The sequence below is a fragment of the Camellia sinensis genome, chromosome 4 (assembly GCF_055761805.1).
Source record: "Camellia sinensis isolate YWXY chromosome 4, ASM5576180v1, whole genome shotgun sequence".
NCBI lineage: Eukaryota > Viridiplantae > Streptophyta > Magnoliopsida > Ericales > Theaceae > Camellia > Camellia sinensis.
In genome coordinates this window covers 189270212-189289429 of record NC_138964.1, presented here as the reverse complement: position 1 = coordinate 189289429, position 19218 = coordinate 189270212, and the positions used below count along the sequence as shown (strand labels likewise).

The 19218-nt window shown below is 36.6% G+C and overlaps 1 protein-coding gene and 1 long non-coding RNA gene across 7 annotated transcripts; one reads left to right on the top strand and one right to left on the bottom strand.

Moving 5' to 3' along the window:
* Nucleotides 1-3118: 3118 nt before the first annotated feature.
* Nucleotides 3119-18725, bottom strand: LOC114256025 (uncharacterized). 3 transcript variants are annotated; one of them, XR_003627042.2, is made up of 5 exons: nt 18345-18725; nt 8673-17248; nt 6768-6955; nt 5846-5988; nt 3119-3620 (listed from the first exon to the last, which is right to left on the bottom strand). It is a non-coding gene; the product is annotated as an uncharacterized LOC114256025 (long non-coding RNA). The 3 variants fall into 3 exon arrangements; XR_014365446.1 differs by having other exon boundaries at nt 6768-6952; nt 18345-18724; XR_003627041.2 differs by having other exon boundaries at nt 6768-6952; nt 8673-8716; nt 18345-18710.
* Nucleotides 3464-9774, top strand: LOC114256024 (sulfite exporter TauE/SafE family protein 3). Of its 4 annotated transcripts, none has more exons than XM_082922602.1 (12): nt 3464-3709; nt 3962-4046; nt 4757-4957; nt 5767-5828; nt 5927-5966; nt 6782-6840; nt 6947-7033; nt 7212-7262; nt 7869-7968; nt 8930-9023; nt 9216-9356; nt 9464-9774. In XM_082922602.1, exons 1-12 carry the CDS (start codon nt 3464-3466, stop codon nt 9507-9509), a joined length of 1212 nt encoding a protein of 403 aa, XP_082778728.1. In that variant the 3' UTR covers nt 9510-9774. The 4 variants fall into 4 exon arrangements, with proteins under 4 accessions (XP_082778728.1, XP_028051383.2, XP_028051384.2 ...); XM_028195582.2 differs by having other exon boundaries at nt 7747-7968; XM_028195583.2 differs by having other exon boundaries at nt 3962-4121.
* Nucleotides 18726-19218: the final 493 nt, after the last annotated feature.

The following is a 19218-nucleotide window of genomic DNA, read 5'->3' as shown; positions in this document are numbered from 1 at the left end:
GTCAATTTTTTGAAGATAAATATGATAGAGTCATAAAATTACAATTATCGAATTAATTTAATTTTTTTCATGAATAATTTATACATAAGAGTTTATAAAATAAATAACTCACATCATAAAAATGAATGTGATAGAATTCATAGCTTTGTATGGAATGTTTTGAATGATATTTTTTTTTTCACTTTTATGCTTAATGCTTTTGTTTTTTTGTCTTCTTTTTTTTTTTAAATTTTATTATCGGTGTTTTTTCTCTCTATTATCACACATCACTATCAATTGTTGTTCACTGTTGCTGCCACCAGTCACTAGCAGCGGACAAACATGTGCACACCTGGACATTTCGGTAAGGATAATATATTTTCCAAATTGTGATCTTTTATATTTAAAAAAAAAATAAAGTTTGGAACAATTGCCCTAAAAATTTCATAAAGAGCATGTGATGTAATGGTAGGGGTAGATTCGATCAGGTTGGGAGATTATTCAAATTCAACTCAAGTTGTGTTAAGACCTCTTCAAGCCTGCCTAGGCCTAAATTGTAACCCGAAATTGCATGTCCAAACCCGACCCGGGTTAAACTCGAATTGCCCGAATTGTCTGAATTGTAAATAAATTTTAGTTTTTTTTTTTTTTCAGTTACATTATTAAATTATTAAAATTTGACTCCATGTATATATTTTTTCCATAGAAAATTATTAATACCATCAAAACAAATAATTTATATAATGTAAGAGAAATGTCACTATAATGGTCTTTACAATTTATGATTGAAAAATTAAAAAAAAAAAGTAAGATTTCATGTTATTTGTATATATAATATATATTCAATATGATTTAATAATTTAAATTACTTTAATATCGTGTAACAGTTAATAATTTGTATGTATATTTAATATTTTTATATATTTATATATGTATAATTCGAGTTTCGAGTTGCTCAAGTTGTTTGACATCTTTGCCCAAGCCTGCCCAAATTTAATTCACTGCCCAAACCTGACCCCAATTAAACCCAAATTGCCCAAATTGTCTAAATTGTAAATAAATTTCAGTTTTTTTTTTTTTTTTTTTTTTTTTTTTTTTTTTTTTTTTGCAGCTACATTATTAAATTATTAAAATTTGACTCTATGTACATTTTTTTACATAAAAAATCATTAATACCATCAAAACAAATAATTTATATAATGTAAGAGAGATGCCACTATAATAGTCTTTACAATTTATAATTGAAAAATAAAAAATAAAAAAAAAAGATTTTATGTTATTTGTATATATAATATATATTCAATATGTTTAATAATTTAAATTATTTTAATATCATGTAATAGTTAATAATTTATATGTATATTTAATATTTTTATATATTTATATATGTATAATTCGGATTTCCGGTTACTCAAGTTGTTTGACGTCTTTGCCCAAACCCGTTCAAATTTAATTCATGTTTTTCAATTTTTACCCAAATCCGTACTGAATTTGAAAATATCTTATCTAAATTTTAAAAAAATTTAGACTAAATTCGAATTGCTTTGGTTGAGCTCACCCAAATTATATCCCTATATAATGGTGAAGAGGAAGAAGCCAAGAGTAATTGAAGCAACGATGAAGCTTCATACATTTTCATACAAATACAAGAAGAATAGGCTAGTGTAGGCCTAATATTTGGACTTCATCTTAACTACAAAGAGGTGGCCAACTGTGAAATCTATGACTGGTTAGAAAATTAGTAGCAGAACAGTACCCATTATATGCTTTGATTTGGGACCATTTTACAAGTTTTAGTTACCAATTTCCAGGAAGTTTCTCAAGGGCACTGTTTAACTATTATTGTCGCAGGAGTTACATCCTGTATCACCTATATCTATATCTATATCTATATCTATATCTATTTACATATATATATATATATATATATATACATTTGGCAATACTATTTATTAACTTATTTAAATCATATCATTTTTTTATTTTTTTACACATCTTTTTGTAATAAACAAAAAATCAATTTATACGTCATATCTAAAACAATCCATATATACAAAAGTTAGAATTGATGTTGGCGTCTCAATTTTTTTTAATTTTTTCAAAATATTAGAGCATATTCAATGACAAATATTATAACAACATTGCCATCACTTTTAATTATTGTATAAAATCAACACTCAAGTTAATCTAACCATACAATTACACAATCATGAACCTATGAATCTTGTAACCATACTTCCGTGGTTATGCACACCTTCTAATATATATAGATATGACTTGACTTCTGTACGGTTCTGTTAAGTTTTTTATAAATGATATATGACTTGAGTTGTTTATTTTGTAGGCTCTTAGGGGTAAATTATCCCTAGAAAAATCAAATTGATACGACAATTATAGTAACATAATTTTATCAAATTTATCTTTAAAAAAATATACAAGTATAATTTTGAAAATAATATAATAAAACAAATCTAATAAAATTAATTTAACTTTTTTACAAATCAACCATTCAAATCATTAAAGTAAAAGTGAGACACAAATTTATTTCTCAACCCAACTAAAGAAAAGCTGAATATATATATATATATATATATATATTATAACATTTTTAAAAAATTATAAATAAATAAAAAAAAGTAGAAAAAAAAAGAAGCAAATTTTGGATGCATCAATAAAGACAGTGCAAGGAACCTGCCTAGTGATTTATGACCAGTAGGCAGTACTCACAGATTTAGAATTATGATAATCCAGGATGTCCTCTCTAACCATAACACTATTTTTCTTTCTTAATATCCAAGGCTAAGTTTGATAAATTAAAAAATAATAATATTTTTTTCTGTACAACACGTATTAGTATGGTAATTAATTTTGTAACTTTCATGCAGAAAAACACCAAAAATAAAAATATAGATAATTAAATTGGTCTATATACAAGGGTTACTTACAATTAAATTTTCAAAATTCTCTTATTTTCTAGCAAAGTTTCATTCTAATCAAACGCTTGCAAAATACATATATATATATATATATATTCTTTATCAATTCTTATCATTCACTTCACTTACTATTTTTTTTTTTTTTTTCTCTAATCAAACAAAGCCTAAAAGGGAAAACAAAATTGCAGAGCTGTGCAAGAAGATTTTCACACAACAAACACAAATAAATAGGATTAGATTTATACACAACGGACCACCTGACCTATCTCTTTGTATCTGTTTCGTAATCCGTTCTCTGTAACCTAAACTTCTAATAATAATAAACAGATCCAAGGTCAGTTCACTATAAAACTCGAGGCTTCTTTACCAAGTTTACTCCATTAAAAATCAAATAAAAAATAAATTGTATCCTCTCTCTCCACTTGCATGCTAGTGAAAGAAGGATATAAAAGAGGAAGGACACGAAACCTACATATACTGAAAGAGAAAACATACACACACATAAAAGTAGAGCTCTCACTATCTAAAAGTCATCAAGAAATACATACATGTATATGGCTTCAACAAAGGTGAACCAGAGAGCCAAGGCTGTGGCAGCAACAGTGGCAGCATGGGTGGTTTGTTGGTGCCTCTTCACAGTGAGTGACGTAGGTAATGCGGAGAGACTCCTCAAATCATCAACGGATCATCGGCCTCAGCATTTCTCTGAGGAAGAAATGAGAAGCAGATTTGGGCTCAGGCTGATTCATTTCTTCTGGCAGAATGCAAAATCTTCTTATGAACATGTTTGGCCGGTTAGCTATATACTCTTTATCCCCCTGTCTACTCTACTAGATTTTCATTCTAATCAATGAAAACAGCTCTAAATAATTGCACTTTCATGGAGGTGAAATTGTAAGTTGTGGCATGAGACAACTCTCATTTGCTCCGAAATGCATTTCCATGAAAGTGAAATTACTTTGAGTCGTTCGCACTTACTTTGATTATGTATATATAATATAGTGTTGGTATGATATTTTAGTATATGAATTCTTTTTGTTGAGCAGGAGATGGAGTTTGGCTGGAGACTAGTGGTAGGATCGGTGGTTGGATTCTTAGGTGCAGCTTTGGGGAGTGTTGGTGGCGTTGGAGGTGGTGGAATTTTTGTTCCAATGCTTTCTTTGATCATTGGCTTTGACCCCAAGTCTTCCACAGCCATTTCGAAATGTCTGTAACTGCTAAATTTGGTTGAAAATCTAGAAAGAATGCTAAACCACAAAATAAATTACTAAAAAATATATAATTGCACGACTTGAACATCCCTATACATTTTGAACTACTTTGTGAGTTTTTCAACTACTTTTTAACTCAGCTATATATATACACACACATGTATGCACACATGTATTATTCACATTTTCTGTAAATAAGGGTTAGCATGAATAAAAATACATTCATCTATATATGGTGTCTGTTAAAAAAAAATGTAGCCCAATCAGTCTGGTTGGTTTCGTTTGTAAAACTAGTTTGGTTAAATTAAAAAAATAATGAAAATTTCAATAACACTCGTCATTTTCATGTTGTTTTCTTTCAGTGCAAAAACAGTTTTCAAAAATTCAAAAACATCTTTTTGGTGTTTATTTTCACCAAACTAGTCAGTATTTTTCATAAAACATTTTCTGAAAACGAAATTACACAGAGCTGGATTACTTCTTCTGGCTCTGTAGCACTGTATTTCATAAAGCTAGGATGAAGTCCAATATAGAATATATTAACTTTTATTTTTGTGGAGGCATTTAATTTTATGACACGTGATTCCTAAAATTCAATCTAAACAGTTCATGAATACTTTTGGATCACAGGTATGATCATGGGTGCAGCAGGATCAACAGTGTACTACAATCTGAGACTTAGACACCCAACACTAGACATGCCCCTCATAGATTATGACCTAGCAATGCTCTTTCAACCCATGCTCATGCTGGGTATCAGCATTGGAGTTGCCTTCAATGTTATATTTGCTGATTGGATGGTCACTGTTCTGCTCATCATCCTTTTCATAGGTACAAATTACTATATTATATCAAACTGTCAACCTCTTTACATGTTTGTCCAATGATTAATGAAACTATATGAAAGTAAGATCACCATGTTTATGCACTTTCTATCTCTAAATGTGTCATTCTTCTCCTTCAAACTCAAAGGGAGAGAGACGTCATTTATTGGGCAACCTTGTGTTTTCAGATTCCATAAACATAAATGATTTTTCAGAAATCTTCGGTCCTATTTGATTGTGTTTTCATTTTCTATTCTTATATTTACAGGAAAAAAAAAAAAAAAATTTGTTTGGAAAACCCTTTCGTAAACTGTTTTCAGAGAGAAAAAAGAAAGACAACAAACCATTTTTAGGAAAAACCAAAAAAAAAGTATGCAAATTTGTCACACAAAAATGAAAAAGACCTATTTTTTTCAAATTTGTTTATCGTTTTTGTTTCTGAAAACATCAAAAACAAAACTATACCCCACCACTTACTTGAACAGTGCGAGTGACTGGGAAATGGGTCGAGTATTAGGGGGTTTGTTTTTATTTTATGAGTGTTGAACTCACTTTTTTAATGGCAATAGTCCAACCAGCCTATACAACGATACAAAGAACCTCCCTTTCTAGATACAAGCAAAAAATATTGCTAGTAATCAAACAACTTCCAAGTAATGGGTTAGTCTAACATTTTATTTTGTTTTTTTGAATCTCTTTGCAATATTCTATTTATCCTGATATCTTAACAAAGATTCAAAACCACTTCCAACTTACAATGTCATTAGAATTTCTTTCAATCAGAGTAGCTAATGAACTGAAATCTAATTGTGGTAGGTACATCAACTAAAGCATTATTCAAAGGCATAGAGACATGGAACAAAGAGACAATGAACAAGGTAAGGTTTTGACTTACTTGTTTGCGAACCCTCAACAATTTTATTTCCTTCATCACATTTTCATGAATAGGGAGTTTGAGATTGAACTTCACTTTCAGGAAGCAGCCAAGCAGTTGGAATCGGAATCCAAACAAGTTGGTGAGTATTTGATGGCCCCCTCCTTGATAATCATGTCAACATTAAAATTAAGTTCATACGCATATACCAGTGACAATGGACTTGGAAGAACTAATTGCAAATAATAGAATTTCCAAGGATATGACAAAGGTGTTGTGTTTATGTTACCATTTAAAATTTCTTAATGACATAAAGCTTACAGTACAAATGCTCAATTAAATAATTTAACCTTCTCATAACCTTGAGGGGGAGAAGAAGAAGAATCATAAACAAAATCCTATCCAAGATCCAAAAATATATTAGGATTTGTGTGTTCCCAGTTTGATAAACAAAGCACGACCAAGGATCCTATGTCCTAAATTACACACTGAAACATAGGATCATGTGTGAATCTCGAGGTGTGATCTTATGATTGGGAGTTCATTGGGATAATGAGACAGGAATTTGGGAATAGAGGATCCCGTGCCACAATGCACATTGGAACCTGCTCACTCACAAACTTCCACCAGACAATGAAATCCAACAACTAGGCAACTTAAGCAACCCAGTCCAGAAATAAGTTTCAATTGTATAAATGTTTCAGCTCTCAACATATGAAATTTACTTACCTCTACTACCCCTATACTTCTGTTTGTTGTTTCATGTGAAGTAAGGAAATTAGTTGGAGTAAAATAATCAATTCATCAGTAGTATGGGGCTACAGGTGTTCCATTACAAGACCAACAATCTTGCAACAGAACAGATATTGCAGCAAGGCAATATACCCAAAGAAACATTCCATTCCTAAAAAGAATTTGATGATCAAAAAAGGATTATGCTAACCTCTTGAATTGCAGATGACTCTGGAGAGGAATACAAACCACTACCCAGTGGTCCAGCTGCTTCAGCAGATGAGGCAAGTCCATGAATGTTTTAACAGTTTTTGCAGTTATTCTCTTTCAAGAATCATTCATTACAATTTTTCCCGTCTTCTTGTTTGAATCATCATAATCTCCATTCAGGTTTCCCTGCTATACAACATTCAATGGAAAGAGTTAGGACTACTAGTGTTCGTTTGGGTAGCTTTCCTCGCAGTTCAGATCATGAAGGTAAGCAAAGAAGCTCCGTAGCATTGAGTAGCACAAGAAAGTCTACCTTTTTTAAAATTGAAGTCATCATGATTTTTACTTTTTTAATTTTTTTTCTTCGTTTCTTTTGGTAGGCTTTGTTATCTATAGTAGCTTGATCTCTTAACTAAACACAATATTTATCTGAATCTCTTTGCAGACATATACAGTAACCTGCTCTGTCAAATACTGGATCATGAACGCCTCACAGGTAAACTCTCCTATGTGAATCAGTCACATTTCTTTCAGGATATCAACAGCACGCATGCACATGTGTGTGCACACTTGCTCGTACAGACACACATATACAGAGTTGGGAGTTGGGAGTTTGGAGTCAGATATTTTCTATCTCAAATAAATTGGCACATAAAGAGCCTATTACCAATCAAAAGACTACCTATAATACAAGAAAAACACTGCTAGGTACCCAGAAAAAATACCCAGAATTTGAAACAGTAGAAATACAGAGGTAACTTAATGTGAGCACCCAATTTCCCACTTCTGACACTTTGGGAGCAGTGAGCAGAAAATTAGCATCATGACATCAATAAAATATCTTTGATCATCTTTCACTTGAAAAGCCATCTTCAAGTTCTGAAGACATTCTAAATACAGACTGAGCAAGCTTTAAAGATCATATATCAAATCATCTAAATGTTCAAATCTGTACAAACTAATAGTTCCATACTTTATAGGTACCAATTGCTGTCTCTGTTACGCTTTATGAAGCCATAAGCTTATACAAAGGCACCAGGGTAATTGCATCCAAGGGAAAGGAAATCACAAATTGGAAGGCACACATGCTTTTTCTTTACAGTTGCGTCGGAATTATAGCTGGCATGGTGGGTGGATTGCTTGGGCTTGGAGGAGGCTTCATCTTGGGGCCTCTTTTCCTAGAATTGGGAATTCCTCCTCAGGTATGTCTTATTACTCACTCATCCATATGATACAATAAAGCATTGGGATGCAAGAGAAATTGTTAAATGCAGATCCTCCAAACCTAAGTTACATGGACTCAGGTACGGGCATGTGTCCAAGGGTCAGACTTTCATAAACCTTAGGATATTGGGATATGTATACAAAAGTTGGGTACGGGAATGTCTCATGGACACATATAATACATATTGTATAACATTTTTTTAGATAAGATGCAAATTAATTGTACTAGAATTTAGTGAAAATATAGAATTTTTATCTCTCATCCATGTGAAGGTAGAAATGATTCTTCATTACCAAATGTGAGTTTCTTTTTCTTCAGACATCGTAAAAGTTTAGAGGATCCATGTGTCTAAATCGGGTACGGGTGTTGGACACATATCCCACACTCTTACCCTTGTCATCTCCAAATTCCAAACATTAGACAAGACATAGTTGTAAATGAAAAGTTAGTAATCAGTCTCCCTTGTTCGTCAGAGTTTCTCACCAAGGAAATTCTCCAATGTTAAACTCCATTACCCAGACCAATCAAACTATTTTTGTAAACATTGGTAGATTCCTATGTCATAAATTGAAGATTAAAATAGGTTGAGTTTGGGTCAACAACCTGAATTCCCAGTTTGCAGAGTAAGTGTCCACTCAAAAATGACGCTATGCAGAAAAAAGCAAATTAGATCATCCATACCTTGCCAATGACCAGGATTGTTGGATCAGCCGCCAGTGCTCAACCTGGCATCACATTAATCACTGATACTTAACTAACTGCAACTCAAATCAGTAGCCAAACAGAATTAAAATGCCCAGTCACGTGATTGAAAATTTGACACCATTAGTATCAGTAGTAATCAGGCAATCAATCTACCAACCCTGAATATATTCTCAACATATGTAGTTAACAAATAATGTAAATTTTATTTTGACAAAGTTGTTCCCTTTTACCAGGTAGCAAGTGCAACATCAACATTTGCGATGGTTTTCTCGTCTTCCATGTCAGTTGTACAATATTACCTTCTGAAACGTTTCCCAGTCCCATATGGTAAGTGGAAACAACAGATAAGATTAAACAATAATATTGAAAATCAGTCCTTACTTTACTGATACCAGGGGTTTTGGAATTAGAGCCATTACCAATTTTAGCTGTTGCACAACTCAATGTGATGATCGATTCCAATAACTACCTCAAGATAACCTCATAGTTTCTAATTTTCTATATTACAATCTGTGGCAGCTGCTTATTTTGTTTTAGTTGCTACAATTTCCGCCTTTGTTGGTCAGCATGTAGTGAGGAGGGTTATAGCAATACTTGGAAGGGCATCCATAATCATCTTCATACTGGCTCTGACAATCTTTGTGAGCGCGATCAGTTTAGGTACAGGGCTTTCTTGATTTATGTTAATTAAATGCAAGGTCTTATAAGCAAGGTGCTCAATATTTTCAAATGCAAGTAGGTGCTCACTTTTTAATTCTGAATTTCAGGTGGGGTGGGAATAGCAAATATGATAGAGAAACTGGAGAATCATGAATATATGGGGTTCGAAAATCTCTGTAACCATTCTTAACTATGCTTGGCACTACCATGACTGGAAGTTCTCGGTTGAGAATAACTATATATCTACACTGCATTTCTTTTTACATAGTCAAGTATTTGCCCATTTGTTTAAGCAAAGATTGCAATTTTTTAATGTTTATGGTTGTCCAATTCATTGTACCCGTGTCTGCTAAAACATCCATAGCAGCGCTCCATTATATTTTGGTGAATCTCATTGGTTACGAGAGAAATTTGGCAATGAGTTTTGTTTTAAAGGTTATGTACCAAAAAGATTTGGTGCCATATTAGCATAGAATTCCAAGGCTTCACATTTCTTTTATATAGTTCTTCTTCAATACTTACACCATATCATCACAAAGCACATAAGGCCACTGGGCACTAGCCATGTGACGGCCGAAAATAATGTACTCAGTGCCTTAGCCTCAAGCCAAGGCAATCTTCAAGAATCCTCCTACATGTGTTCGGCCTCCTCCTCACAATCAAGCAAACTCACACTCGCACCAATATATTCGGACATCCCTCAGCGCTCGATCATTTCGATGGTACTCTGATGATTTACACTTGGTTATCCAATAGCACCCCAATGCTCTCATGCCATTCTAGGTCAAAATCAAAGCTAGGGACCCTCAGAGTAGGTGTTGCAGTCATGGGAGACCCAACTAACCATGACCCTCACACGAAATCTAGAGGCCATGTAGCTTGGTGGCTATAATTGAGGGTTCATTTAGGTGATTGTTTTATGGTCACATGAGAAGACTTACACCTTGACCGGTCTGTGAGAGAGAGATCCCCACAATCCAAACAATAGCAAAGACATCCATACTCTATGCCTCAGTAGATATCAACGCCACTACCTCGTACAGCCACTATACTAATGTGATGTCAGAACCAACAACTTGTCCGTTGTACCCATGCTTGTTGAAGGCTCATGTTTTTCTGGAGTGTTCTTAAAGTTGCTGTAAGAAATAATGTATAGAGAAAGAGAGAGAGAATAAATTGTATGTATTATTATTGATTGATATATTTGTAATTGTTTGTGTATTTAGTACAAATGTGAGAGGCTCCTTATATAGGAGATATAGGTGTAGTAGGTGAAGTGGAGGTGGTAGTGGTGTAGGTGAAGTGGAGGTGGTAGTGGTGTAGTGGGTTAGGTTTAGTGGAGTAGGTGAGGTGGTAGTGGTGTAGGTGAAGATAAATTCTAACAGCCCCCCGCAAACTCAAGGAGGATAGAAACTAACCAACTTGAGTTTGAAGAGAGGAACAAAACAAGAAAATACATAAAAAAAAAAAGGGATAGGAGACACTATATGGTCGTGTCAGACCGTTGGTGAAGACACTGTATGGTGGTGTCAGACCGTTGGTGAAGACACTGTATGGTGGTGTCATAACGTTGTAGAGGACACTGTATGGTGGTGTCATAACGTTGTAGAGGACAGTTTATGGGGTCATGTCGGACCGTTGTAGCAGACAATGTTGTGACAGTTTACGGAGTCTTGCTGGACCCTTGTAGAAACTAACCGGAATCAATGTCGGGACAGTTTACAGAGTCTTGTCGGACCCATAAAGGAGCTAACCGAAATTAATGTCGGGACAGTTTACAGAGTCTTGTCGGACCCATAAAGGAGCTAACCGGAATCAATGTCGGGACAGTTTACAAAGTCTTGTCGGACCCTTAAAAAGTCGCACCCTCAAAAGGTGTGCCCAATTTTTCAAAAGGCGTGCCCAATCCATAAAAAGGCGTGCCATCAAAAGGCGTGCCCAATTCATCAAAAGGTGTGCCGGACATGATGGCGAGGCACGTGGGCGCCTTGGCTTGCGTGCCCGTTTGTCGGCTGGTGGCAAGAAGCGCGCGATGCGCGTGGCTGCCTTGGCTATTTAACCAAGGTTGATGCCGAGGCTGAGGCAGAGAAAAGCTGCGAAAAACCTCTGAAAACAACTCTTCCTTTGCTGAGAAAGAAACTCTGTAATACTCTGTAACCAACCCGTCTCTGAAACACTCAGCAACATGGCCTCTTCTTCCCGTCCAGCTACCCAGAACATGGCCTCCTCTTCCCGTGGTCTGCTCACGCTCTTTCCAGAACTGAACGAGTCCACAAGAGAAATAACTGGTGCGGTGGCCAGTGAACCTCAACCAAACACCTCTGGTTTTGCTCCGTTGAACTTTCCGATGCGGTCGGTGGAGCAAAAAATGGCGGTGCAGTCGGATGTGGAGGCCAATCAGTATACCTTGAAGTCATGTGTGGAAACCATGACTGCAGTTACAAATTTGTCGAACCGGCTGCAGAGTAGGACAAATGAGGTGCAGCAGTTAAACGCCCAACTGGCTCTGCTCCAACGCATGTATAAGGATGCGCGAGCAGAGATAAGTGTGCTAAAGGCGGAAAACAAGGAGCTGAAGCGGAAGGCCAGTTTTATGTTCCGATTTGGAGGGCCGCCATATGCTGCAGTGGAGGAGCAGGGAGTAGTGATCATGCCCAGTGGAGTGGGAAACACGGAGGCAACACTGGCAAGGGCCGCCCAAGACGGTGGCAAGAAGAAAAGACCGGCGGAATAGGCGAGAAGAAAAAATCCCACTGTTCCGATTTGTGTTTTGTTTTGTTTTGTGTTTTTTTATTTTTATTTATTTTTATTTTTATTTTTATTTTTTATGGTGTAAAATGCTGATCGGGGTTGATCCCCGGCATGAAGAAATGACAAGTTTGTAAAATGTTGTTTTTTTTTTTTTTTTTTTTTTGTTTTTGTTTTTGTTTTTTTTTTTGTTTTTGTTTTGGGAGTGTTTTGTTGAAAAAATAAAAATAAAATGAAAGAAAACAAGGGAGAAAGAAAATAGATAAAAAATATTTATAGATGGATTATATGAAAAACATCAGTGCGATTGTTTCAAAATAAAGTGGGGTATTTAAAAAAGAGGAAAAGTGACTTGGAAAAAATAAATAAAAATAAGTGATTTTTGAAATCAAATGGAGGAGAGAGAGGGACAAACCCATGTGATAAAGTGGAGAGAGAGTCGGTGAGTGGGGTGCAAAAGGTGAAGGAGAAATGATGGATTGAAAATGGTTTGGGTCAAAAGTGGACACTGTTAGTGGGGAACATGAGTGCATTGATTATTTGATATAATAATAATAATAATAAAAATAAAAAGTTAGAACAGTTGGAGAGAATGAGTGGAGTATGGTAAGGGTTTCATCCAAAGCCAAAATTCCTGCAGCGAATCACTTCGCAAATCCTAGCATGAGCTTTTTCTCTTTCCAGGCTTATTCATGAATTTCCTGGTGATTTCAAGAGCCTCTGGTGGCATTGTGGCAGAGAACACCCCAACCTGGATTTTGGGTGGCAGCAACTGAGAACACCCCAACCTGGATTTTGGGTGGCAGCAACTGGAAAATATCATAGATCTGATTTTTAAAAACCTCGTGACAGCATTTCATCAGCTTCATCCAAGACAAACATTTTGATGTAAACAGGCCGAAGTGATTGTCTCCGCAACATGTCAAACACACGACCAGGAGTACCAACAACAACATGAACCCCACTAGAGAGAATGCGCTGATCTTCGCGCACACTAGTCCCTCCAACACAAGCATGAACCTTCACACTTTGCTGGGCAAGTTCAAGAGTGGGTGGAAGAACCAAAGCTTGGCACTCAACCAAGCTATAATCTAGCTGCTGCAGAATTCCAGAGCAGAATGTTGCAGTGTTTCCAGTTCCAGACTGTCTCGTCATATGAGGTGAAGAATTCTTCTCCATCAGCCTCACACATGACTACAGTTGCACAAATCTTTGTTGATTTTATCAGCGGAATAGGTTGAGGTCCGGCGGGCGGCTAAGGTGAGGTTGCCGCCCGCCGGGGAAGCGAAAATACTAGGTTTTAAACCAGCTCTGATACCATGTAAGAAATAATGTATAGAGAAAGAGAGAGAGAATAAATTGTATGTATTATTATTGATTGATATATTTGTAATTGTTTGTGTATTTAGTACAAATGTGAGAGGCTCCTTATATAGGAGATATAGGTGTAGTAGGTGAAGTGGAGGTGGTAGTGGTGTAGGTGAAGTGGAGGTGGTAGTGGTGTAGTGGGTTAGGTTTAGTGGAGTAGGTGAGGTGGTAGTGGTGTAGGTGAAGATAAATTCTAACAGTTGCTTAGAGAATAAATGACCTTTAACATTTGATATGATTTCATCATAATAACCCTTTTAGGTCTTTATTTATTTCCAAATTGTCTACAGTTTATCTCCTTCTTGGTAGCATACAGGGTAGAGGTGAAAGCGAGTTTCCTAATCAACACAGCAAGAGACTGTCCCCTTAAATGTTTTTAACAGGAAAGTAACAAACTAACTCCAACTCATGTGTGACCACTGAAAACTGCACATTTGCCAAATAGCTCCCCAAACTCTACTCGAAAAGTTAGTACCATTGGTCACTGAGGTTTGATTGCACACATCCTTCGTAATTACCCTACATACCTTGAAGGGTTAGCCAGCCAGCACATCTGAGGTAGAGGAGTTACGAGGGGATGCAACTCCCCATGAACATGGACCAAAGTCATTACTGTATATCAAGAAAGGCATTTTTGGCACATCAATTCATTTTTTGTCTTATTTTTTTGGGGCGAAATCTTTGCTACCCATTGGTTAGAGAAATATCCCTTTTTTATTCTCCGACAGATTTGGAAACAAGTTTGCAAACCACAAAACTTGCTTTGGTTGGGTCTCTTCATGACTTATTTTCTTGCTACGGTTAAATTTAGGGACTTGCTCTCTTTCCTGGTATCTGGTAACAAACAAATGAAAATTTGAGAAACAGCAAGGCAGCTTTCCCAATTAAAGAGACAAATGATATGAGTCATATAGATTATGAATCTTGATACAAGAAACACTCAAAATAATGTGGAATATTAGAAGGGCAGGGCTAGGAAAACTGCAACAAAGGGCACAGGATACTCCACCATCAAAAGTCACTTAGCCACCAAGATTTCTCCAACCAATCCATTTTGGTTATCCTTCCTTAGTGTTAAAATTGATGTATTATTGATTGATGTATGTTGTTTATTACAAATGGTGAGGGACTCCTCATATAGGAGATGTAGTGGAGTAGGTGGTAGTAGGTGGTAGTGGTAGGTGTGTAGTAGGTGGTAGTAGGTGTAGTAGGTGGAGTAGGTGATGGAGATGTATGTGGAGTAGGTGGTAGTGGTAGGTGTGTAGTAGGTGGTAGTAGGTGGTGGTAGGTGGAGTAGGTGATGGTAGGTTTTAACAGCCCCCGCAAACTCAAGGGGGATAGGAACTAACCAACTTGAGTTTGGAGAAAGTAACAAAATAAGAAAATAATCTGAAAAATAAAAAATGGATAGGAGACACTGTATGGTCGTGTCAGACCGTTGTAGAAGACTGTATGGTTATGGCAGACCGATGTAGAAGACACTGGCTCGTGTTGGACCGATGTAGAAGACAGTTTATGGGGTCATGTCAGACCGTTGTAGCAGACAATGTTGTGACAGTTGTTGTGACAGTTTACGGAGTCTTGCTGGACCCTTGTAGAAACTAACCGGAATCAATGTCGGGATAGTTTACAGAGTCTTGTCGGACCCATGAAGGAGCTAACCGGAATCAATGTCGGGACAGTTTACAGAGTCTTGTCGGACCCATGAAGGAGCTAACCGGAATCAATGTCGGGACAGTTTACAGAGTCTTGTCGGACCCCTAAAAAGTCGCACCCTCAAAAGGCGTGCCCAATCTTTCAAAAGGCGTGCCCAATCCATAAAAAGGCACGCCCATGTTGTCGTCGAGCGCCGAGCGACGCATGATGAGCGTGTCTGCCTTGGCTATTTAACCAAGGTTGAGGCGGAGGCTGTGCAAACCAGTCTGAAACCGCCGAACATTTGCATTCTGAAATACTCTGTAAACACTCTGTAACCAATCCTTCTCTGAAAGTACCAGTCGGAAATCGCTGCTTCGCTGAAACACTCAGCAACCCAAAAACATGGCCTCTTCTTCCCGTCCAGCTACCCAGAACATGACCTCCTCTTCCTGTGGTCTGCTCACCCTCTTTCCAGACCTGAACGAGTCCACAAGAGAAATAACTGGTGCGGTGGCCAGTGAACCTCAACCAAACACCTCTGGTTTTGCTCCGTTGAACTTTCCGATGCGGTCTGTGGAGCAAAAAATGGCGGTGCAAACAGATATTGAGGCCAATCAGTATACTTTGAAGTCATGTGTGGAGACCATGACGGCGGTCACAAACTTGTCGCACCGGCTGCAGAGTAGGACAAATGAGGTGCAGCAGTTAAACGCCCAACTGGCTCTGCTCTAACGCATGTATAAGGATGCGCGAGCAGAGATAAGTGTGCTAAAGGCGAAAAATAAGGAGCTGAAGCGGAAGGCCACCGTTATGTTCCGATTTGGAGGTCCGCCATATGCTGCAGTGGAGGAGTAGGGAGTAGTGATCGTGCCCAGTGGAGTGGGAAACACGGAGGCAGCACCGGCAAGGGCCGTCCAGGACGGAGGCAAGAAGAAAAGACAGGCGGCAGAGTAGAGAAGGAAAAATCCCACTGTGGGTGTGGTTGTTTTGTTTTGGTTTGTTTGTTTGTTTATTTGAATTTTATTTTTATTTTATTTTTATTTTTATTTTTTTTGTTTTTTTGGTGTAGAATGGTGAGCGGGGTGAATCCCTGATATGAATAAAGTAAGTGTGTTTGGCAAACTCGAATGGTAGGTGTGGTAATGCAGAAAAATCAACTGGAATGAATGTAATTTTGTGTTTTTTTTTTTTTTTTTTTAAATAATAATAATAATAATAATAAATAAAATGAAGTGGTGGAAGCCAGTGGAATCCATGAAGGCTAGTATAATATTTTGTAGTGGGGAAAAAAAATGATGGGTATGTTGAGTAGATAATAAAATAAAAATGGGTTTAAAGAAAGTGAGGGATGTGGGCGGTGGATGAACAAACAAACAAATAAATAAAGGAATGAAAAGAAATAAATAAATAAAGAAAGAAAAAGAGAAATAAATAAAGAAATAAATAAATAAATAAATAAAGCAAGTGTTGTGATATGTTTGTATTTTATTTTATTTTGTTCACCGCCTCTGCTGTGTGTGTCTCCTCCATGTGCTGTGTCTCCTCCTTTCATCATACTACCCACTCCCCCTAGTGTCTCAGCGGAGATCGATTCCAAGATTTTATTCAAACTGGAAGCCTCCAAACGAAAGAAGAGAGAAAGATCTGGATGACTCTGGTACCCATACTGTGCTGCTACGGAGAGAGTATTGGGAAGGAGTCGATCTCAAGCTCGGACATTGCTGTCAAACTTTAAGACACGGTTTCACTGGTTCCATAACACATCTTTCATGGCACTATCAACATGATAAAATATTTACAATAGCCCAACCAAGAAGGTCCAGGAGACCAAATCAAGGGTTTGGTCTAACACCTAGTTATTTGTTGTTGCAGCATTTGAGAAGCATTTGACTGTGAATCCAACTGAGCTGAACTCGGGGAAGGTCTTATCAGGTGGTTGGTGCCAACTGGGTTGATGAGCCCCTGTCTAGCTACCTCCTTACCATTGTTCACATTTGTTTCCGATTGTGAGAATGAGCACCAACATGTGGTTGCTGCAGAGCATGTAATCGAAGCACCACGATAGCGAGATCGTCAGAGGCCACGAAGATGAAGAAGGTGAAGAAGCACTCTGAGTTCATTAGCTACCCAATCTACCTCTGGACAGAGAAGACCACAGAGAAAGAAATTAGTGACGATGAAGATGAGGAAACAAAGAAAGAAGAGTTTCTGGTATGTGTTTGTGGTATGTGTTGAAAATAAGCGGAATAGATTGAGGTCCGGCGGACGGCTAAGGTGAGGTTGCCGCCCGCCGGTGAAGCGAAAATATTAGGTTCTAAACCTGCTCTGATACCATGTTAAAATTGATGTATTATTGATTGATGTATGTTGTTTATTACAAATGGTGAGGGGCTCCTTATATAGGAGATGTAGTGGAGTAGGTGGTAGTGGTAGGTGTGTAGTAGGTGGTAGTAGGTGGTGGTAGGTGTAGTAGGTGGAGTAGGTGATGGTAGGTTTTAACACTTAGGATGTTTTTGGATTATGGATTTAGGTAAGAATTTGAAAAGCAAAAAGGAAAGGGAAAGGAAAAGGAAAAAGGTATATGAAATATAAGTTAAATTTTTTCTCCATTTTCCTTTCAATTTCCAAATCCATGATCCAGACACAACACTAGTGAATCTGTCCCATCACCTATGATGTTAACTGGGAATGGAACTCATGCTTATAGGCTCACTCTGACAGTGCTCAAACTATCCCAACCCAACCCCACTCAGGTAATCCAAGTTATTTGATCAACAAAATGCATGGAAACACCCTCCTTCCCCACATTCCTTGAGGCTGTGTTTGCATCATAGATTTGGATAAAAATTTGAAAAGGAAAAGTAAAACATGCGTGAAATGTCACATTTCATCATTTTTTTCCAACACTTTTCAAATCGCTACCTAAATCCATAAACCAAACCCACATCTTAAAACACATGATTTATACAAATAAAATAAATTTAAAAAAAAAAATTAAAAACTGAACTTTAAAAAGAATTTTGCTGCTTGCTCTACCATTGAATAGAAAAAGAATAATTGGAGGCCCATAGTTTTATGTTGCCTTTATTCAATTCACACACACACACATTCACAGCGGCCACAATTTTTTCCCAATCACATCAAAATCTATTCACTATTTGTGTATATATAGCACAACTGAGCACACAAAGCGATCCAATCTAAACAAAATTTCATATCCGAAATTTCACTTACGTTTTACGTGATCGTGACCATTCGATACTCGACATCGATTGATCGAACTTTCGAAGACGAGTAGTTTCGATTTGAGCTTGACAAAGCCTCGAAATGCAGTAAAAATTGAAGCTTGGTTTGGTTAGTGAGCAGCTTTGATGTCTAGGGTTTTATATGATCGGGATTCAGGTGCGATCTCTTGCTTGGTTAGGTTCGGGGTGTATGGTGTAAATGTAATGATGAGATTGTAAAGAATGACAGCTAAGTGTTTTAGTTGGGGATTGCAAGCAATTTTCCTATTACTGTAGTCGCGCCTCCATGATCATCATGTGATGTCTAGGCCTCTAAGCCGTTCGATACAAATGGATTTGCTCCTCAATTTTTATTTGTCTGATCATCGAGGCCATCCATCGGTGGTGTTTGGTGTAGCTGTTAAAACAGATTATAGATTATAGCTTAACAGATTATAGATTATGACTTTAATCAGAAGCGGTTAATCTGTTTGGTATAGCTGTTGGATTATAGATTTAAGTTGCTGAGTAGTGTTTGTTAAATAAGCTGTGAAGTAGCTTTTTCAATTAATTTTTATTTTTTATTATTCACTATTTGTCTACATTTTTCATAAAAAATAATAATAATATTTAATAGTCCATTTGAGTCTTTTTCTATTTTTAAAAAAATAAAAAATAAAAAAATCTAAGAGTATAACCGTGAATTAACATGTCCACAGCAGAAGCTGATAATCAGAAGCAAGGGGTGAGCAGCTTCTCAGAATCAGCTTTTTTGACTTAAAATAAGTTGTTAGAATCAGAAGCTGTTTGAAATAAGTTTAACCAAACAGTCCAGAATAACTTTTTAAAAGCCAGAAGCCATAAGTTGGCTTAAAAAAGCTGCA